Source organism: Cryptomeria japonica, chromosome 11 (assembly GCF_030272615.1).
Source record: "Cryptomeria japonica chromosome 11, Sugi_1.0, whole genome shotgun sequence".
Classification (NCBI taxonomy): Eukaryota; Viridiplantae; Streptophyta; class Pinopsida; order Cupressales; family Cupressaceae; genus Cryptomeria; species Cryptomeria japonica.
The window spans coordinates 448,557,068-448,581,674 of record NC_081415.1 but is presented as its reverse complement, the minus strand read 5'-3'; the positions used below and the strand labels follow the sequence as shown (position 1 = coordinate 448,581,674).

At 35.7% G+C, this 24,607-nt stretch overlaps 1 protein-coding gene across 1 annotated transcript in view; it reads right to left on the bottom strand.

Annotated features, from left to right (window-relative positions):
- The window catches only part of LOC131041394 (DNA mismatch repair protein MLH1), a 383,111-nt gene that overhangs the window by 222,761 nt on the left and 135,743 nt on the right, over nucleotides 1-24,607 (bottom strand). Inside the window, exon 7 of the mRNA XM_057974450.2 lies at nucleotides 12,338-12,436. Coding sequence (XP_057830433.2) covers nucleotides 12,338-12,436 — 99 coding nt within the window. The remainder of the gene's footprint in view (nucleotides 1-12,337; nucleotides 12,437-24,607) is intronic.

The window sequence follows — 24,607 nt, the reverse complement described above, 5'->3', positions numbered from 1 at the left end:
AACTCGTAGATCGATATGACAATGCAAATAAATAATAAAGAACCTGATATACAAATCGATATGCTCTGTAACAATGTTGCAACCCTTGATGTTGATGAAATTGTGCCCTATATGTATGTCGCCTTTGTTGTAGTATATCAGTCCTCAGAATTAATTAACTGCATCCTTGAGACATCTCCTATTTATTCAAAAAATGACCTACAATATTCACAAATTTGACTGCTGGTTACAGCCAACTCAAAAGCAAACCTCAGAAGATCTTTCACCACCTCAGGTAGCTGTCACAATGAAGATACTACGTTCTCCAATGCCCTGAGTTGCAGAAATGCAGAAACCCTTGGGTTTGCCGTCTCCAAATGCCAAGAAATCATAAATGTCAAGTTATCAAATGCTCATCGAATGAATAGCTCGATTCCTAAGGCAATGTATAAATAACTTCAAAGAGGAGGTTGATTTCTTCAAAAAGCACATTAATAACAATTAAATGTTATGACATTTGCATCTTTTAATATTTAATATTAATACCTTGGTCTTAGCGCCTCATAAATTAATTCAATAAATGGCCCCCTTTAATGATGACTTGACCCTCAATATTAAGTTAAGTTATAACTTAATATTATAAACCTTTTAATTAATTTATATTTATTTGACCCAAATAAACATTAATAACTCCATAACTACTCAATATTCGTCTGAATTGGGTGTCGAGCTGAGGAATCCGCACATGACCACACGCCTTACTAAAAATACTAAGCGTCCCACTCTATGTAACTCTGAATTACTATAAATAGTAAGTAATGCATTACGGAGTCCTGGAGACATCAAACAAAAGCCAAAACTGCAAATCATTGAACACTGGAGATGATACAAGCCTCAGAAGACCCTCTAACCAACCTCATTAGCCTACGAGGGTCAGAATAATAGGCTAATCACCCAAAATCCATGATCTGCTAAATTGGGGGCATTACAGTCCGCCCCTCCTGGAATTGCTTGTCCCCAAGCAATCTCGACTGCAAATAAACTTCCCCACCTAGATCCGAAGTGAAGACCTGTGCAATATCCCTGATGTCATCAAAGGACTCTTGTAACACTGACACATCAAGTTGAACCTGCTGAATCAACTCATCCTCACCATCAAGTGTTACTAAAGTAAGAATCTCGAGTGGAAGCAACTCAAAACATTGATCTTGTTTGCTTCCAAACTTAGCAAAAGATATGTTGTCATACAAACTGTCCATCACATGTGCCACTGAACCGTGCATCTGAAATAAACCATGTACATGAGGATCAAATGTGAAGTTGTATGCGCTCCTCACCATGTACACTACTGAAAACTCCTCCGCGAGTCCTGTCTGAAATCTTGAAGCGCTGCTAGGATCCCAAACACTACGATCAATGCTCACCTCAGGGTTGGGGTCGTGAGAGTGATCAACATCCATCTCGAAGAGTGGATTATCACATGAACATGTAGCGTCTGCTTCAAACAAAAGACGGTTGACAAACTGAACAGCACCTCCATGTTCCAAATCATACCATGGTGTAAAGTCTTCACCCTTTCCAAGTACCTCTTCAATGCAAGCTTCATGCCCCACACTTATAGACTCATCTTCACAAATTCTTTCGTGTGTAAGGACTGCAATCAATGAGGAGGAATATCACTGTCCTAATTCAGATCTTTGGAATCTTCTTTTTCATTGTAGTCATCAATTACTATCAAGTCTTGATTTGTCTCATCTCCTTCTCTAGGAGTAGCTGCTACAAGGGACTGATTTTCTGGATTATGAGAGGAGTGACTATGCCCACTAAAAAGTAGACAAAGGTCAGCAATCTCTCTATCTTGATCTTTAACCAATCGGACAGCCATGTCTCTATCTCTAACCATTTGTAGATAGTCTTCTTTTATCAACTCTAAAGCCTCTTTGAAAGGATGCAAATGTGTATGTGGAATGCCATGTCCCATTCCCTTTTGTCTTTCCTCTGCTTGAGCTGTCCAAATGAGATCCTCTAGATGTTTGTGAGTGCTATCCATTCTCGACAATTCATGAGTTATACCATCCTCTTTCACCAATATTTGAGCTTGCAAATCTTCCCAACCCATGGGCCTTTGTTCCAACCGTCCTTGGCTGCCATAGTCTGATTTTTCATCATGTCAAGGTGAAGAAGCAATATGAACATCCAATGAATCCATACCATTGTTACCCATATCATTACCATGCTCTATGCTAGCCTCCAATGTAGGAGTTTCAAGTGAAACTTCTTGCAAAGCTGATGTAGACAACTCATTCCCCATGGATGTCCTCATATCCTCTTGAGTTAAATCAGCATGCCTAACAAAGTCATCATATAAATTTCTGCCTATCATGGGTGAAGTATCTCTATTCTTTGTTCTTCTTTTTTGCTTGCCACAATCCATCCAATACTCCATATAGCAATCGAAATCTAGAAACCTTTTGGTCTTATCTAGAAGTGCTCTATACTCCTCATAAGCAATCATCACTTCATCAACAAATTTAGAAGCCATATTTCCCACACATGATGGCAGGAAACCGCTCTGATACAACTGTAATATCCCTTGCTAAATCTTGTCTCTAATTGCTGATTTGGACCTCAAGGAATATTGTCAAACAGTTGTCACAAAACCTCAATCTTGTTGTCTTTTGTTTTCAGATTGCTTTTGCTTGCTTAATATGGTTTCAAATAAAGTTTAAATACTTGCAATTGATTACTAAAACTTCTAGGCCAAGAGCTAAAATGCAAATGCAATCCCCTTTGTCTTTTGAATGCACACATGACTTCTACATGTAAAATGTGCACCTACAGCCAATGGACATTTTAACAAGTACTTCTCATGCATCTTAAGATAGCCATTATGCAGCAATTACGCATTTTGACAAACAAATGGCATGCAACCTTGTACTACCTTCATTTTATGCTAAACCAAATACAAGTTGGAATGCACAACGCATATGATGATTTCCACTATCCAATATTCAATGCCAAGACTCTTGGCTTACAATCTAAATGCCCTCAAAAGTCTGATAAAATGTGCATCTACAATAACAACTCGCAGATTGATATGACAATGCAAATAAACAATAAGGAACCTGATGTACAAATCGATATGCTCTGTAACAATGTTGCAACCCTTGATGCTGATGAAACTTCACAATAATTGATGAAATTGTGTCCTCTATGTATGCTACCCTTGCTGTAGTATATCAGTCCTCAGAATTAATTAACACCAGCCTTGCAACATCTCCAATTTATTCCAAAAATGACCTCCAATATTCACAAATTTGACTGCTGGTTACAGCCAACTCAAAAGCAAACCTCAGAAGATCTTTCACCACCTCAGGTAGCTGTCACAATGAAGATACTACGTTCTCTAATGCCCTGATTTGCAGAAATGCAGAAACCCTTGGGTTTGCCTTCTCCAAATGCCAAGAAATCATAAATGTCAAGTTATCAAATGCTCGTCGAATTAATGGCTTGATTCCCAAGGCAAGGTATAAATAACTCCAAATAGGAGGTCGATTTCCTCAAAAAGCACATTAATAACAATTAAATATTATGACATTTGCATCTTTTAATATTTAATATTAATACCTTGGTCTTGGCACCTCATAAATTAATTCAATAAATGGCCCCCTTTAATGATAACTTGACCCTCAATTAAGTTAAGATATAACTTAATATTATAAACCTTTTAATTAATGTATATTTATTTGAGCCAAATAAAAATTAATAACTCCATAAATACTAAATATCTCTGAATGTCGTCTGAACTGGGTGTTGAGCTGAGGAATCCGCACAAGACCACACGCCTTACTAAAAATAGTAAGGGTCCCCCTCTATGTAACTCTGACTTACAATAAATAGTAAGTATTGTATACGGAGTCCTGGAGACCACAAACGAAAGCTACAACTGCAAATCACTGAACACTGGAGATGATACAAACCTCAGAAGACCCTCTAACCAACCTCATTAGCCTACGGGGGTCAGAATAATAGGCTAATCATCCAAAATCCATGGTCTGCTAAATTGGGGACATTACACATGTGAAGGGAATGAGGCCAGTGATCCAATGTTACTCATGGTGAGCATTGGTAGAAAGCCGATGATCGTCGAGATGGAAATAATGGGGAAGAAGTTTACAAACACCATTGTCGATGGAGGCTCAGGAGTAAACATACCTGCCAGAAGATACTTGGAAATGCCTTGGAAGACCAACGCTCTGGTTGTCGGCCTTCCACTTGATAGGTGTCAACCAACACAGCATCGAGTCGTTAGGAACATTGATGGCACAAAAAGTAATGATTGGGACACAACAATTTTTCTTGGACTTCATAATCATCCTGTTGCAGAAGAAGGCGTACGACACACTCCTTGGGAGGGGCTGGTTCATTACTACCAAGGCAAATCATAATTGGAAGTGGAACACACTCTCGATCAAGAGTGACGAGAGGAAGTACGTCATCGACTAGAGGAACCAGGCCTGGCACCCTCCGACTCAGAGTCCAATGGTGGAGAGTTAGGTATGGACAAAGGGATGAAAGGCATGGAACCCAACGATGAAGGGGTGCTCGAATTGGAAGATTGTTCTGAAGATGAGACGAGTTCCTTGAATGGACTATTCCATTGGCAGATGGAGGACTACGAGATATTTTCGCCATGCAATTTTGTTGAAGCTACAACTAATGGTGAAGAGCAACCGAGGAAAGCACGTAAAGTTATGAATGATACATTTGGCGGTACGAAGAGCAGAATATGTAATGGGTCGCATATAAATAATTGCCAAGAGAAATCAACTTCATTGAAAACTTAAAGGAAAAGGAAGAGGGAATTAAGAGGGATGGAAAAGAGAAAGCAAAAGATAATGGAGTGGGGAAAAATTATCAAGTTTAAAGGGGAGCTGGCAAGTGAGAAAAATAATGCAAATTGGGTACAACAAGTTCTTCCTCATACGGCACTATCATTATCAAGGAAGCCTCGTGTTCTTTTCATATGACCTCCATTCTCTACCGTACATCTTGAGGAGTGTTATCCCACAGAGGCTCCACAATTGCAAAGATGGCTTCCACTACATATTGTAAGGCATTTGTACAATTCACATTGTGTAGGGAGTAGTTTCCAAACCATATGATAGCTTCTAAAGTCCATACGGCTTCAACGCATCACCATATGGCACCCCAGGGGCAGAAGTGTCATTTCACATTGTGCACTGTACGGTGACATCATCTTGCTCACGTGTGGTCTCCTTATCATACCATACGACAGCCCTTTGTGTTTTCTGTAAGGCATGTTAATTTGCCTACCTTACGACAGTCCTTTGTGCTTCCCATTCGACGCCTTCATGCTCCTTTTGTATGGCTCATAAGTACGATAGGACATTGCTAGAGAAATTCTCATGTACGCCATGGCAGCTTTTGGTTCAGGTTACAAAAGCACCATCAAGTATGACATCTTTTTCCCTACCCCATACAACAATTTTGCCAACCCGTACGGCTCCATCTTGGCAATTTCCATGCATGGCTATTTTTAATCCACTTCGTACGGCAAGGAATCCTTGGTACCGTACAAAGTCCACACCACGTACGACAAAGAAAGTTGGCCACTAAGACCATACAGCATCAAAGCTTTCCACAACACGTGCGGCTCTGGAATACCGTACGACTTACTGTTAGGATAACCGGTGAACAACTGAGAGGGGGGGGGGGAATCAATTTTTAACAGATTATGCAACTTTAAGCACACAAAACCTTTTACCAGAATAGCAAATATATCAATTAAGCACAGACATAAACCATAAACCAAATACCATGCATCCACAACACATAACACCAAGATTTGTACGCGGAAAACCCGGTAAAGGGAAAAACCACAGTGGAAAGCCTACCCACAGTCAGATAATAATACTTCTACAGTAAGTATGTGATTACAATAAGGGGCCTGCACATGCAGGAAGACCAACAACCTAGAACACACGGCTCATCACAAAGGAGCCTCACTGACTACAAAAGAAATCCAAACTACAATCCGGAAATAAGAATGAACAACAAGAATAGCATCTCCTATGCCTGAGTACAGTTCCAGTTAAGCTCAATGTCGGAGGTCTTATACCTCTTACACAAACCCAATTCAATCACCTATGATTGACCAAATCCTCTGCATATGATTACAACTTTATTCGCACACAGATAATCCCATAACCACGACCACGATCTACAAAGAGATCTTACAACATATTTATACCAACCCGAGACCTAAACAATTAGGTCGGCCACCTAAAAGATAATACAATAAATCTATTACATAAACCCGCAAACCAATGATAAACCAAGTCGGCCTAAGACCGAAACAACATTAACCAAATAATAAATCCATCGGTAACGCATCGAGAGCATCCGCCAACACGTTACATAAACTGGTCCATAACCTAGCAGAATAAGACTGGACCTAAAATAGGTCGCCATAAGACAAATGAAATACTGCCAATCAACTGGAACATGAACACGATAACCATTAGCATCCTGAAAACCTTCTAGAAACCACACCAACACCACTTATCGAATTCATCAAAAGACCTTCAACGAAGCTCTACTGGTAGAACCCTTACCAGTAACCAAAAGGCTTACTAGATCATATGATAGCTTCCGAATCACCATATCCCAAATCAACTGAATGTGACACGCATCAGATCGACGTGAATGACCGAACCAAACCAATTCCACCAATCGGAATATACCGGAGACAAATCTCCTCATCATCATCAAAGTCCAACCACTCTACCGGAACTCGGTAGATAACCAAAGAAGCTAGTATTGACATCAATGACAAACATCAATGCAACACATAATCAATTCCTCCAAATTGCCAACACTTACTTGGTCAAATATTACCATACGGCATCATAGATTGCATTGAGTACACTACTCTCACCCAGTAAGACCATTATTTGTACAGGTAGCAATTGTTTCATTGGTTCGAACAAGGTTTGTTGGATTCGTACAAGAAGCACTCTGGGTATGGCAAGTGAGCAATTTCCCCGTATGTACGACATGCAATATCTTACCTTGTACGACACTCCTGGGAGCTTTGGCAATGTTTAGTATGGGCCTCATGAGGGGCGCTGCCCCCAAACCCCCATTTGATTTGGCTCGTACACTACAAGTTGGGGTTGTCTAGTCCAAGTCATTGTCTATCATTAGTCTTTCCGAATGTTACTAGATGTTTACTTGTCATCTAGAAGAGGACTTTTTCTTTTGGGGGGCATGATATAGTCGGCATAAAATACCTATTGTTATGTTTGATAATATTTGTTATCTCCCAATGTATTGATTGTTTGTATTAAGTGGGTTGTCATTATCGACTATTTAATGTGTCGATTGGTTGACGATTGTGTTCCTCTCGACAACTATCAGGTCCTTTAAATATCTTGTGCACCGCCAAGAAAGGTAGTATGGTATAGTCAAATCAATTGTAATCCTTGGCCGACCATCTCTAGTCTTCTTCTCTGTAATAATTTCATGTGCGAATAAAGATATATTTTACTGTTGTGTCTAGTATACATTGTCATGTATATTATTATTTCCTGTATTTAATTTATGAGATATAGCAGTAAGCGGTATGCATCAAATGGCTACTCAAGTTGTTTCCTTTCAATATAAAAGACATAACAATCTCTCATCTTAAATAAAAATGTTGATATGTCTTGTACCCATACCCGAGAACTTAAAAGATTGTAAATTTTTTTAGTTTGTTTGCAATGCACGCTCAAAATCTAGAGATTTAACTTGTATATACTATTTATGGTAAAAATCTTGAGGTTGTTTCCTTAGGTTCTAGGGTTTAGTTTTATTTTAACTTACAAGTGGGCTTCCCCTTCTAATTTAAAGTAAAGGTTTATCCATTTTGTGTTGTCTTGATAGAGGCAAATTAAAACACTAACAAATATGTGCTAATTTTGATGGCTTCTTTTTAATAATACAAAAATATTAAACAATAAAAGATTGCATAAAGTTAAACATTAGTTACATTAGGAGTGGTGGAGAGTTGTACACTCGAGCAACAAAGAAGATACACACACGCATGCACACACACACACACATCAAGGGAATAGTGCAATAGATGAATAAATGACAGATAAGTGATGAGTTCTTCAAATATCAAAGGAGGCACAAGGATAGAATCATAACCCTACAAGGCATCCAATGGTAACTAATAGGATTAATACACTTATAGTGAATCCTCCCTCTCTAAAATGTTTTGTCTTTAAATCATAGGAAGAGAGTAATAAGAATCCATAAAAGACTAGTTCCCAAGGAACTTTTTTTTTTTTGCATGCTCTTCCATTTGACCACACATCATTTGTCTACATTCTAGAGTAAAATGTTGTACTTCAAATTTTAAGAGTATGCACTACCATTCCAAAGCCATCCTACCTTCTTCATCTAGAATGGGAAGCTTTCTTTGGATTGGAGAACGTTCAACTAATGGATACATCTTGTCATCAAAAGGTAAAAGGCATATGCACCTTGGCTTATTTTCTATGAAATTTGGAAAGAAACATAATGTTTTGGAAATGATTCAAACCCCGTATCACTTTGTTTTAGTGAAAAAAATTGTATTAGTTGGAGAGGCATAATTCCAACTGCCTTTTGTAATTACCTTTACGAGAATTGATTTACTCACTATTTCATTCAATTATAAACAAATTCCAAATTATTTAATTATATTTCACACTTTTTGTGATTCCTTTAAGGAGTTGAATGAGTCATATACATGTCAAATTGAATGATCTATGATATGTGGTATCATACCACCATACAGCCATAGGCAACCATTGAAGCCACTGATTGTGTTTATCTAATATAAACAATTGGCTATCCCTTTAAAACACATATTAGCCATATAAGTCATATAGGGTACCAATTTAGAATACTTATGACAGGTAGTATTATACCACTATGCAAACATTGAAGTCTCTAATTCTGTTTATCTAATATAAAACAATGAAATTACCTTAAACAAATATTGACTATCTCAGGTTGTCCATGACAACCTCGGTTTATTCATATATTAACAACCTCAAATTGTTTACTAATAACAGCATGTTGAAGTTATCCCTGCACCGAGTGTTCAATTTTTATCTTATGCTAAAAAGAATAATGGTGCATATTAATGCTACCCAGTGCCGATCTTAGTTCAATTTCAATTATATGTTTGGCATTTTGGTGGCAATGAACCCACTGGGAGTTCTTGAAAAAATATTGCATATTAAAATTCATTATCACCATTCCTCTAATACTAGTATAGTAACTGACTAATGTTGTTCAGACAATTTTTCCAATGATTTTCTCAATTTGATGAGATGATACTAATTTTGTAAGACTAGGATCAAATTGTTTCAAAGTACATTTTCAATGTTTCCCACTGAAACTTGATTTAGTTTTCCAAGCCGCAACACGAAAAATCCTTGATATAGTCTTTCCTAAAACTAGATGGACAACTACTAATCAGCAATTGCATCCCATAAAGATTGAATTGACTTTGAAGCTTAAAGTCGTCCATGAACAATTCCAGAGGGACCTTTATATGATAATATAAGATTACAATTCATGAACATATCATTAAATCCTTTTGTAGAATAAACAAATAAACTTTTTCTTTCCGCAACAGCTAAATCAAAAAAAAAAATCATGCATACAATCAAAGTGAATTGATATGGCTGTTTCTCCTGACCTAATCCTTGATACAGACCTGTGAAATCACTTGTCTCCTGTCACGGTCTCCCACTTCCATCTTTAGCAGCTCCATCGCTCATTGGGAGGCCTTTCCCATGAGGCTATTTCTACTTGTACATCAACATAGATGAACATAACTTCAAATCCTTTTCTAGGGTAAAAAAATTAATAGTCTATTAGCAATAGCTAAATCAAAAAGATTATGCACACAATCTAAATGGATTTGATACAGTTGTTTCTCCTGGTCTAAGTCTTCGTAAAGACACATGAAATCATTGGTATCCTGTCATGGTCTCCCACCTCCATCTTCATCACTTCCATGCTTCATTGTAAGTTCTTATGGTTCAGGATTTTTTAACCACTTTAACCTTATCCCTTTTGTCATGTTTACATTTCTTTATTGCTTACTGTCTACTTATGATTCATAACTGGGGTCTTCTTACCGTAGCACTTCTCTATGGCAACTGAATGCAATTTTTGAGTTCCATCGACCTACTTTTAGTCACTAGTAGACATTAATAGAATTTGCTTCTTTTTCTCCTTTTTTCTTTCTTTCTGAGCTGACATTCAACTAGAAAGGTAGACAAACATTTTGTGAATGAATGGCTGTCATATGATTTAAGATGAAATAAATCTAGGTAAGGTGAGTGAAAACTTAGTTATGGGTCATGTTCACTTGTGCCAGCTTGCAGCTTCAGAAATGGAAATAGCATTTTGTGTGCCACTAAAGCTTTACACTCTGCCGAAGCTCAAATTGTTTGGCAGGCCCACAAAACTTTACAATTTTGCGGAGCCCAAAGCACAAGATAAAATGATTGAAGACACCTGAAATTGGTTTGCAGGGTACAAAATGCAATCTGAAGCAATTTGATAGGAAGTTACAGCAGAAAGAAAACCAGTGAGTGGATCAAAATGTCACTAAATTAATGTTTGTTAGTCATTGTGCGCTTAATAAAAGCATGTAAATTTATTCTCCGAATATTAATGTACTCCTATCCTCACAACTGAAAAATCAAGAGCAAAGGAATAAGTATTTGAATCCATATTTATTACTCCTACGATAAATGTAATATCACTTGATTTCATTTCAGGCATTACCTCTAGCTACTTGTTCACTGAATATCCCACACATTTTTTCTAGTTAATACACAATGGATAAGTACTTTGATGGTTCGAGACACTAGATTTTGTTTACAAATAAGAAAAAGGAACATTGAATGCAAAGGAAACCATGATGACTCCTACAAAAAAAATTTAAATGAAGATTTAATTTCTGAGCATAAACTGTAGTGTTGACCTCAATGAGTATTCATTGAGTCACAAGGCAAGAGAGTCCCAGCGAGTAACACTCAGTCTAGCAGAGTCTGCTAAAAAAATCAGAAAACACAAAAAAAAAGGAAAAAGAAAATTGAAGTCAAAAAGTATTTATTTATTCTTTTTGTTTTTTACATTTAAGAATAATGTTGAACTATGGCTAAATTTTTTCAAAAAGTCAAAAATTGGCTTCACAATCCAAGACATAGTCAAAAATTGGCTTCACAATCCAAGACATAGTCAAAAATTGGCTTCACAATCCAAGACATAAACTATGTGGCCAGGAAAAAACTTGTTTAATGGCCCATGAACATAACACATTACCTTTTCAAAACCCACTCTCAAGGTTGAGAGAGCCTGGAAAAACCCTATGTATTTTTCTCTTTTCAGGGCCAAGCTGGATGCTGGCAATTTTCAAGGGCCCAGTTTGGCCAGTCTCTGTTTTTAGTTAGGTGAAGGTTTTGCTGATGTTCTCCTGATATTTCTGCTACAGGTTAAGGGTGCCTGGGAAAACCCTGCTGGTTGGATGAGGGTGCCAGACAAACCCTTGTTCTCTATCTCTGAGATCTAGTTGTTTTTAGATCTGTTAATTTGGCCAACGTGGTTTGTAGTGTTTGATCCTTGTTTTCTGGCTGGCAATTAGTTTAGTGTTGGCTGCTAGGTATGCTTGATCTTTCTGTCTGCAGCGTCCCATTGTTTGTTCCGGATCCGTGAAAATTAGAGGGTTTCGGGTCCCTTTAAAACCTGTTGTACGGGGTTTCGGGTCCCCTCGAAACCTGTTTATCCTAATAAAAACATAACACATTACCTATTCCTACATTGAACATGTCCAAACATTTGCTGTTCAAGCAAAAAGGAAAAAAGAAACAGCTAATTTTTTAGTATAAAAACAACCGATAACTGTAAATGTAGCCTACCTGTGATACCATCAACTGGAATTCTCCATCTTCTAAACTTTATTACTTTGCATACTATCATGAATAGATACTAAAACTAAGAGCCAAACTAAGAGCCACTACATTATTTGAAATACATCTCCATTTTATTTACTAAAACAAAACTGTTCCTTCAAGGGATAGTTAGACATTCATCAACTAACTAACGGAACATGCACTTTGGATTAATTGATATAGCCAATAGCATTTACACTGTACTTTTATTAAGTTGGTAAGCATGTGGAACAAATTTCTTGCTAATTCAGACCAAAAAATATAATAGGGAAGTTTACATGTGGCCAGGATGTTCAAAACACGGAATGATTATTAAATGAAATAACTACCTGGGTGTAAAATATCCTTGTTGTGTTTGAGTGCATCAATTTTGCCTCAACAGCGTTCTGTATGGTGTCCACAAGACTCTCTTGATTCAAAAGACTGACCTGAAAGAAAACAATCAACTTTCAAATACTAAATTCACAAAACAGATCAACTTCTAGCAAGAAAACTTGTTATAGATTTATCCAAAAATTTAAGTTAAAAACAAAAAGACATCCAAAATATGTCATATTGTTGCAATTCACAGTTACTGAGTTTTTTTTATCAAGGACCTTAATAACCAACAACAAAAAATGTTAAACACTAATTGTGCTCAGTCTTTACTAGAGTACTGTAATGAAGTCCCAATCTAACAAAGTAACTGTGTATAAAGTCATCTATAGACTAATAAAATATAATAAGAACTGTAATGAGAATGAGTTGGGTGATGCAGAGAAATTGATCCAAACTACTCACCTATGTTTACTGTATATGACCACCAAATCCATACGGAAGACTCCAATTCAATTATGATGTTTCAGTCATCTAAGAGCTCATCTTATGGTCAATACAAGATCATCCAGAAGACTCATCACAGTGCAGGCACCAAACCCCACTTTATTTACAAAAAAGGAATGCACTTCCAGAACATATATCAATAAAGACTCAATCACCTTGTTCTCTCACCTCATGCAATCATATCATTTTCCTGATCTGATTGAATTCATTTCTCTTTCGTGATTTTGTTCATTCTCCTCATGAGTAGCTTATCCACCTTTTAGATGATTTTGTAAATGTATTCGTTCCAATTGCATGAGCTCTCTCTTGTTTAAAATCTTAACCAACAATTTTGGAATTAAGAAATTCACAAAGTAAAATATTTTACACCATAATCAAGTTTAGTAGCAACAAAGAGACTCAAGGTTATTTAAATTAATATAAAGATCTCAACAGTAGGGAGAGAAATAAACACATACACAGCTTCAGATATCAACAGGTCTTCCAAAGAAGTGGAAGGGAGAGGGAAAATTACCATATTGAAGACCCAACTATTGATCTATAGAGAAAAGTTGGAGTTGTTAAAATGTCTCGGCTGGCAGAAGTACTGAAGATTCAGTAAGTTTGGCATACGATCTGATCCCTGAATTAGACCTTCGCCCATCAACAGTACTAAGTGACAAAAGAGAGGACCTCCCGCCTTCTTTGAAGACCAATGCTTACTCATGTGAGGGAAGAGAAGTGGCTGAAGTTGGCAAGTTGGGAAATCCAAGGCGTATAAGAGGAGATCATGTTGGTGTAGATGATGAGGAAGAGATCAATTTTGAGAAATAAGAACATGACAAGGTTGATGAGAGCATTGCAGAAAGTGTCAAAGCTCATATAGCAGTTCTGACATTCAGTGGAATTCAATTGAAGTGTCAATTCCACATTATAAAATATTTGAGATTATAAGGATCGCAAATGGCCAGATGATAAAAACGCTATTAGCCAAGGACTTCCCTACCACATTGAGAGATAATACAAAAGATTGGTAAAGAACCTCTCTCCTAACACTTTCAAAGCATGGAATCGATCCATTCAAGAATTTTAACAGGAATTTTGCTGGAAAATCTGATGTCAAAAAGGCACAGCCTAAACATCTCTAGCAAAATGCCACAGCAGAATGCAAAAAAGCAGGATGCCAAAAGCAATAGAAAAATTAAAAGCAATTATTAAAATAACATCCAATCACAAATACAAACTCTTTATTTTATTTAGAAAATGTATTCCTCCTCATTATTCTCATGTGGAGGGTCTACAACACCTACTTCAAAAAGACATTCTTCATTATTGTTTGTTGTGAATGCTTTATCAGTATTTAGCTTGCCATCAAGGAGATCCCTAGCACGTTGAATGCAGTTCATAATGATGTGCCCCTTTTTCTTGTAATACTAGCACAAAATTATATTTTTGGAGAATGAATTTCCCTTTAAAGTAGAAGAAGTAGAGGGGAACGGTTAACCTTGTTTTTGACAAGCATTATAGTTTTCTCTATACTTGAATCATTTTTCTTTGTTTCTTCATCAATCAAGGTTGAGGATATATCTTCTAGAGCAACATCTGCTTTGTTCAATGTGAACACGATATTACTATAGCTAGAAAGCAAGCTATTCCATAAAATAGCTTTTGCATTATTATCGTCTACCTTGCCTTTTATCTCAGTAGTTGATTTATTAGGGAACGAAACTTACTAATGTGTTGAACAATATTGTAGCTTTCCATCATTTTAAGCCCTAATAAATTTTGCTTTAGAAACCATCTTTGCACTCGATGCTTGTGATCCAAATAAATCATTGTGATCATCCCATACTTGCTTTGAGGTCTTTGATAAGTCAATGTTGTGGAGGCCAGCATCATGAAAGTCCAAGTCCAATCAAAGCTATTGCTCTTCAATCCTTTGTATTCCATTTTCTGATTCCACTAGAGCATCAATTTGCTTTGATATAGCTCCACTCACCACATCCCAGAAATCCTTTTCAATAAGGATCAACTATAGCTTGACTTGCCATTTGTGGAAGTCTTTATATTCAAATTTCTCTATCAATGTACTATTTTTCTCCATAAAAATATGTAATGTCCCCACTTCGAAATATAATTTAATAATAAATGATAATAATAAAATTAAAATACAAAAGAATAAAAATAAAATTAAAATATAAAAGAATATAATTAAATATAATTAAAATTTGATTAAAGTTAATGAATGGTCAAAAGGCATGAAATGATAAGTTGTGACTCCCCCAAATATGAGGTACAAAAGGGAAGAGAGAACTCATTTGAAGAGGGGATAATTTGGGAATGAGAAGTGCAGATTTGATTTAAATAAGAAGTGCAGATCTGATTGTGAAAGGTTGTGTCCCTTTCAAAGGGCAGAAATAATGAAGAGTTGCACTCTTTCAAAGGGTGTGTCTCTTGCCAAAGGGCATACACGATGAAGAGGTGTGACGTCTCCCTCACATTGAGAGATATAAAGGAAAGGAATCAAGAGCATCCAGTGACATCACCATGGATCAGATCAGATCAGAACTGTCATTAAGTTACAGGCAGTAACATCCTTGTTCTTGGTGGTATGCATGGGGATGTGCTTAATATGTGTGCTTAATATATGAAGCCTGATAATGTTCTTATGCAGAATTTAATAGTAATATTAATATAGACTGCAATATGTATGACAGTCATACTTAATATATATATATATATAGATAGATATAATGTTTGATCAGACGAATAACAATATTAGATTCTGAATAAGAAAGAACTCTTAAATAAACATTAAAGAGAATATGTATATACTATTCATTCTTGCTACAGTCTAAATCCAGCCTATAGAATGATTCCCAAGATAGGGTAGGGATCAGCGTCCCGTAAACCTTGAGGGCATAGTCCCAAGATAGGGTAAGGGCTTGGATCTGTAAACTTTGAGGGAGCCTATTGAGTTTGGTATCTAATTGCTCGGCAACATAGTAATCTCCTCCTTCCTTAAAACTGCAGTAGCAACAAGGATTGAATTTTGTATTAAGAATTATGGATGATACAATTAATTATCTAGTAATAGAATTAAATATCTAGTATGGTGGATTGGCAATTTATTCATGAATAATTGATAGCTTATTTAAAACTATGGAAAATCACAGATTTGATTTATGCTAAGGAAAGAGCTAAAAAATAGAGTTGTCTCCAAATCAAATTTAGTTAAGTCATAAGTATATTGAAAGAAATCAATTACTGTTATAACAGGCCTAAACTTAGTAGGGGACATTACATACAACTACCTACCCCCCTAATCAAAAAACTGTCAAAGGCATCGGTTTCTATCAATAATGCACCTCAAAATGATTGACCCTTATTTAAAAATAATTATATTGACCTCCCTTCAACTTCTTTAGAAATCTTTCAACTAAATATAAAAATTAAACCAACTATAATTCAATATTTACACAAAGAGATGTTTCACTTCATTGAGTTAAACTTTTGATGAATTTAAGAAGGGCAATTTACCATGATCTCTCAATTGTGCCTGAAGAATTTTGATAACTTCTACATGGTGTCACTTCCCTTACGGCTAGCTATTTACTAATACACCGACTCATGGTTAAATGTGCAAAGAAATAATTTCTCATGACTTCTCTTTCTTTACTTTTGTTTGTATTTATGCGTGGTAAAGATTTTCAAAGGTTGTGGTCAACACTCACAATGAAATGTCAATAATACGATTCCAAATGTTTGCTCGGATAACTATTGTGCTAATAACTGAAGACTAAAATGTTTGTTGAGATGATGAATATTGTTTGAAGATAAATCACCACACAAAAAATAAAAAAATTCTTCAAACCTGCAAAATGAAATCACACTCATGTCCCTTACTATCAATGCAAAACTGCTCTCTCATTATGCAAATTAAATTCAAAACATTTTTGGGTTTTGTTCTCCTCTATCAGCTTTCCAAAACATTTTTTAATTTTTAATTTTTGTTATGAAATGAGAGAGAAATCGTGATTTTACTGAACTGACAATAAAGGAGATATTCGGATGCTTGACTCTTCTGACTTCTCTCATACCATATAAGCAATGTTCCACAAAGACGTGTCCCCGCCCCCAAAATCCTCGTATTTCCAAGATGGGGACGTTTCCGGGACGCAGGGATGCAGGGACAATGTCCCCTTGCCACACTGCTACCGTCGTCGAGATGTCGGGGACATTGGGGACAACAAGACATCCTAGTGACTCTCAAGAGTCCCCTAACCTTCTTAGGGATGCCTAGGAGTCTCCCACAGCCCCCAATTAGAAACTCCGACCCTAAACAAAAAATGCTGGAAAATTGTGAAAACGACATTCGCAATGAAGGTTTGTGAATTTTTGGAGGCTTTATTTGGGCTAGTTGTTGGGGGCTCCGCCCTTGACGCTGCCCTGTATCGTGACAAGGAGCACACCCAGGGCGCTACCCCCAAACCCCGTGAGGGGCACTACCCCTCAACGCTACTGAGGGTTTTGCCCCTTGACCCCAAACCTCCACCCACCATTCTTATTGTTCATGCAATCATTTCCATGTTTTTTATGTTTATTAGTTTAAACTTAATTTAGTATGCCAAAGTTTCATTCCCAATTCTTTTACTTATTCTTGGTTCACTCCAAAAGTTCCAAAACTCTACCCACCATTGTTAATGTTCAAATTTCGACGCAATCGTTGTCATCTTAGAATGTTTTATTAGTGTAAACTTTACATCGTGTGGTAAAGTTTCAATTACTGTAATGTCCCCTACTAGGATTTGGCCTATTTTAACCATAATTAATCCATCTCAACATACTTATGATTTAAACTAAATTGATTAGGAGACCAAACTATCTTAACATGAATCCAAACAGGGATAACAGAGAAACATAAGCTTCTTTTTTATATTAACTTAAGGATTCTATCTGATTTATATTCTAATATTTATTATTAGTATACATAATTATATCTTTATATATTTTTTATACGTTATTTATTCTCAGATGTTATATTACTGCAGATTCTCATAATAACTTATTCTCAGATATATATATTCTCAGATATTTATTCTCAGATTATGATATATATATATATATATATATATATATATATATATATATATATATATATATATATATATATATATATATATATATATATATATATATATATATATATATATAATTTGTTATATATTAATATATTAATATATTATTATTAACTATATTTATATCACTATCAAATTCTGCATAAGAACATTATCGGGCTTCATATATTAAGCAGTCATACTGAGCACATCATCATGCATACCACCAAGAACAAGGACGAAACTACCCGTAACTTAATGACATTTCCCTTCTGATATGAACCATCTTCCCCCACGGCTATCTTATATCTTACCAATGAAAGGGGTTGCATCTCTTCTTATCGACGAGACACACCTCCTTGTTCAGGACTCCTTAACACTATGAATCGCATCACTTTGAAGTAATTAATTAGTTATCGGCAGCTCCATTTAGGATTCAAATCGCACCCATAAACTAATCGTCCTCCTTACGTCATCATTATGTGTCTTAATTTAATCACTTTTCTTTCCTATTCTTTCATACAACGATGAATGTAGAAAATGAGTTTCATGACGGCAATTACCTCCATCGATATAATTGGTTCCCCAATGGTGATCGATTGCCTATCAATAATGGAAATAATCTGTAGGTTGTTAATCGGTAATCTATTGATATAGTTTGTAGCATCTTCCTTTATTGGATATCGATGAGGATTGATTGTTCTGTCTATTCAATAGTGATGGACCATCGCTATGTCCTGCTATGGTTATCTTTATGGGATCCTCAATTGCTACTCACCATCATCGTCAGTTATGTATGAAGCAGATCGATATTTATGTTGTTGTATGCGGGAAAGCGGGACTATGAAACTCAAAATGTGAAAAATGATGTTCAAAGACCTTGTCCACACACCCACAGGACTTCTTGGTGCAAGTTATGGAGTCATGAGGAATGACTCAACTTCCCAAGGTAAGTTCCATGGTTCTCTATCTCACAAGGTCCCTCAAGTCAATGCCTATGCCTTTGCTCTCAGATTACTGAGCAAAGTGACTTAGGGATGACGAATGCAAGAACGAGGGATGCTTTAGAATGGTTTTAACATGAATGCATCCTATTTATGCATGATTCTATAAATGAGTTAAACTAGATTATAAGATGGCAAGGTTAGTAGCAATACTATCCTTACATGATATACTAGTCAATGATTTAAGCTAATGATAACAGAAATACTCTAAAATGCTTATTAGATTAATTCCTATTATAAAGAGAAGCTAGATGTATTGATAAAATTGAGCATAAATGAGATACTAAAAGCTTGGATCCTTGAAATGGAGGAATGAGAGCTCTATTTATAGGGAAAAAAGGGCAATCGATGGTCAAGATTGGAGGAGTTAATCAAGGGTCAGGATTGAAAGTTATCAATCCATGTTTACAATTTTCACCAATGAAATGGTGACAATTGTCAACATAAGACTACTTGAGAGGAGAGGTAAGAAGCATTAAATGCTTGAGAAGACCTCATGGTTACCTTGGAAGGTAAGGGTTAAGGTTAGGTTAAGGTTATCCATTGGATAAAGCTTTTACCCAAAGGGTAAACTCTTTTGCAAAGGTTAAAGGGATAACCATGGTCAAAGCAATGAATGCTTGATGAGACCCCTGGGTTAGATGAGAGTTAAGTTAGGCAAAAAGTCTTTAACCATGCCACTAAGGGTTAGTTAACCATTAATGGTTTGAAGACTTTGGGGACAAATTTGTAAGAGTCCTTCCAAATTTGGGGGTATTCAACAAGTTAGCTTGTTGAAGGCATAAAGGCTTTAATGCCTTTTGAAGACTTTACTCCAAATTTGAGAAATGACATCCTCAAATTTAGGGAAAGGGGATGATCGAAGGGTTTAGGCTAATTGATTAGGATTAGATGGATTCTAGAAGAAATTAGGAAGAGGGTTAGGAGGCAAGTGGGAGATGTAGGAAAATGCAAGTGGGTGGGGAAAATAGAATTTAATTAAAATAAAATTAATTTATTTCAATTTGGTTGCAAGTTGGGAAATTAAATAAATTAGATTTATTTAATTAAAAAGTAGAGAGAATGGATTTAATTAAATAAAATGATTTATTCAATTAAATGACATAAAGGACTTAAGTGAATTTAAATAAATAAATTGGATAATTTATTTAATTAAATAGAAGAATGTGGATGATTTAATTAAATTAGATTTAACTAAATAGAAGAATGAGAATAAAATGAACATTAAATATTCATTTAGGAATATGGTCATTTTTATACGTCTACAGTTGTGTATCGATCTTCTCCAATCTTTGAGATGTTGTTACGGATATGTAAATTATGTTTATAATATTAATTTATTTTTCATTTGAATATCTCATGAATATTACTAGTAATAATAATATTTAATAAATAAATTTCTAATAATCATTCATTGGAAATTATATAATAATTACTTTATTCAGGATATATACAACGACCAAGGAAGGGACACGACAATTACAGTTCTTATACTTTTTCCTTGCACAACTTTTTATAACAAATTTTTCAAGTACTATATGTATTTAAGCAAACCCCTTGTCGTCATCCCCCCGCTGTCCCCAAACTTAGGCCCTTGGTCCCCCATCCCCATACTACATATAAGAAAATTATGATAGAAATTATAGAAGCTAAATAAAAAAAATTGCACACATAATAAAACTTTGCTTCTTATATGCTTATTTTATTACGCAAAGTAATGATGAATATATACAATATGATCTACATGATTTGTTAAAGCAGCAAAAGACTCCTTAAATAATCAATTACAAAAGATCAATCTAAAACGGATAAGATCAAAAACTAAGAAAAGTAGAAGGCAACTGAAGAGAATAAGAAAAGTTCCAAAAGACTATACTAATGACTTTAAAGACCATTAAAACTAAATTTTACAATATTATTCAAATATATCTCATTCAATACATTTACACATTTTTAGGACTTGTATATCCTATATTATAGGGAATCTCCTATAACAAATCCCTTAGATAATTACAGAACTAACAAATAAACTACTAAATATATGAGTTGTTAAAACAACTCGTAATACAAACAAATAACAACCTATAGAAATGATAAAATGTTTCCAACAAACAAGCATGGTTATTCTTCAAGCAAGATCTAAATTGAGCATTCTACAACAAAATGTGTTAGATATTTGAATTTGGTAAATAAGTTCCCAACTACTTTGTGGGCTTCCAAGACTTACTACAACATAAGCAAAGAAATCAATCCCCTTTATTTGATATATGCATGTAACGTCGTAAATTGCACCCCATGCAATTCCACATCACATAGCACCTTCGCATTAGCCAAATCAGAGACGATGATTCGACTTCCACTTCACTTGATTGCTCAACCCACTTCGACACCTATCTTGCCCAATTTCCCGACCATTTGGACTGATTTATTCGTGGACACTTGTGCACCACAGAGACATCCATGCATCGTGCATTCATTCCGCGAATATTCAAACCGAAGGTGGTTGTTGAGATGTTACACCTACTAATTTTGGCAGTGTAATGCATCCTTTGACACCCACCGACATCAAGTTGTTTCCCAACCTCCTTTATCTTGCTATTTGACTTCATTTTTTCTCTCTCGGGCCCTCTCTTGCGACTTCAAGCTCTCTAGTTACATTTCTAGCACTCACTGTTCATCTCTCTTGCATTTTTCACCATTATAGACTGCCATTACTACACACAACAAAAGCTTGATCAACTTCTATGCTTTTTTCTCATTCCAACAAGCTCTCAATTTCCTAGTGTTGAAGGGAAGTTTCTCCTCTCTGGTTCATTGCATTGTTCATTTTATTGTCTTTTGTTTAGCATATTATTTGTTATATCTCCTTTATTGCATTTTCACTATCGTTTTATTACAAATTTATCTATCTGGCCATCCGTGGAGGTGGAAACACCAAAATGGGGGTTTGACTGTGGTAAACCTCTAAATCACAGCCACCCAACATTTTCGTCTTCAGTCGTTTGTGTGCAAGTCCAATGAGGAAAAACATAACATTTGTTGGAGGCTTCATTGGCTGGACCGGTTGTGAGTATTTCCAATTTATTCCTTGTCATTCTGTTAATCGTTTGCATTATGTTAACTTCCAATTTACTATTTCCATAGCATTCATAACAAAGTAGAAGCTCACAGTCATTTTAAACTCTCTAGTACGGATTTTTGTACCGCATTCGTATAGGACGCTTGCGCACCACGATGTTGTCCTCAACCTGCTCGTACGTCCTAGACAAAGAGAATACAAAATTCACCAACCAATCTCGATAACCTATACTTTCATCATTTGTAGTTAGAATATTTTTATCTGTTAGCATCATATAGTTTCATATATTTTTTCATCCCAGTTAGCAAACTTAGAGGTCAGAGAACCCTGAAGGTTTGCTCGGAGTGGAGAGAAGGTTATTGAGTCCTCAAGGGGTTTGACCACCCTTCACAGTGGTTTGATTTTCCTACTCTACAATGCACAACAAAGAAAGTAACAATAACAAACTAGAAAAATATCTAAAGCACCATAGTACAAAGAACACCTAAGGAAGGTTGGCATTAAAGCACCTTAGAAGAAAAATATCACATGACTGATTGTTTGACTACAATTTTTGATATGAAAAGAACTCCAACATACATCCTAGGAACTAAACTTCACAAGCTCCCTCTAGATGTTAAACCTATTAAGGACACTCTATGAAGGACTAGTAAACAAAGTGATGTCAAAATAACAAGAGGAAAGGCAACCTGAAGAGGTTTACCACCAATTCATGGTGAAAGATGGAGATAAGTGTGTTTACCAAACTCTAGCTTGATATCCAAAAAAGTCACAAATAATATCTTTTAAGAATAAGGAAAAAAAATTGACATGCAAAACTACAAAAATTCCTTCTTAAGAATAAGAACAAGAAACCTAAATTATAGGATAGTCCTTGCGTTTAACTTCCACGTCACTTTATAAAAGTGAAAACACATTGATCTTAACAAGAAGGTTTAGTAGAAGACTTCAAGTCTTAATTAATAGTGAGATGCAAGACATCTAGTTGAGGTTGCATTTGCTTTTGGACATCTATTTTTCAGGCATCCAAACATAACATTTGAATTCTGCTTCACAATGATAGGAAGAGCCGACATCGAAGGATCAAAAAGCAACGTCGCTATGAACGCTTGGCTGCCACAAGCCAGTTATCCTTGTGGTAACTTTTCTGACACCTCTAACTTCAAATTCCGAAAGTCTAAAGGATCGATAGGCCACGCTTTCACAGTTTGCATTCGTACTGAAAATCAAAATCAAATGAGCTTTTACCCTTTTGTTCCACACGAGATTTTTGTTCTCGTTGAGCTCATCTTAGGACACCTGCGTTATCTTTTAACAGATGTGCCGCCCTAGCCAAACTCCCCACATGACAATGTTTTCCGCCTGGATCGGCGCGCCTAGACGCACCTTAAGGCCAAAAACAGGGGCATTGCCCCGTCTCCGCCTCACAAAATAAGTAAAATAACATTAAAAGTAGTGGTATTTCACTTGCGCCAAAACGGCTCCCACTTATTCTACACCTCTCAAGTCATTTCACAAAGTCGGACTAGAGTCAAGCTCAACAGGGTCTTCTTAGTAGACTCCTTGAGAGAAGGAAGATGGTATCCTCTAAGAAAACCTAGGTATTAAGAAATGCCATGATCAAAAAGAATGTTTGTTTTATGAACATGAGGTTGTCTATTTAAAAGTATGGATTATCAAAAAGAAGGCATTGTTCACACATGGAGGGGCTGTCATGTCCCCTCCTTGATCGTTATATATAACATAAATAAAACAATTATTATTATTAATATAATATTTATCAACGAATAATTTGAAATTTATTAAATATTTATTTATTTATTTATTTACTTATTTATTTATTATTTAATAATATTCTTGAAATATTCAAATAAAACAATTAATAATAATATAAATAAATAAATAAAGTAATAATAAAATATAATATTTATTAAGACAACTAAAATGGAAGAAATCTGAACACAGACAGCATCCAAGCATTGAGAATCAAAAGCAATTAATGGACATTGATAATCATATTAATCATCATGCAAAGAGTGATTAAATAAAGAGCAGTATTTATGAGGACGGATCTAATATATGCGGGATAAACAACGATGAATATATCTCAAGAAATTGATTAATGTTGGAGAGTTTAAAAATACCAATTAATATACCAGTATCAACTCCACTCAACAAAATCGGTGACTTCACTAATTACCATTGCCGGCCTTAAGGGACCGAAGCACAGCAGTTCAAAGTTTTAGTGTTTAAACAATAATAATAATATTTGATATGTTTTGATCAATAATAATATTTAATGATTGATTGAATTAGTAAAAACACTTGAATGATTAAAGTTTTAAACAATGGTAATTAGCACTAACGATAGCAATGATGAGAGAGCGGCTTAGCTGTAAGAAGAGTTGCATTGGACCTAATGGTGCCACCCTTACAAAAGTTAACTAGTTAATAAGACACGTCCTCTCTAACATACAACCCTTGGTAAGAGTCATATCTCTACATCAGCAAACAAGGAATATAAAGTTGTTACCCAATAATCATAAAGGCATCGAACAGGAAGGGACAGGCAGAAACATCTTTGTTCTTGGGGGTATG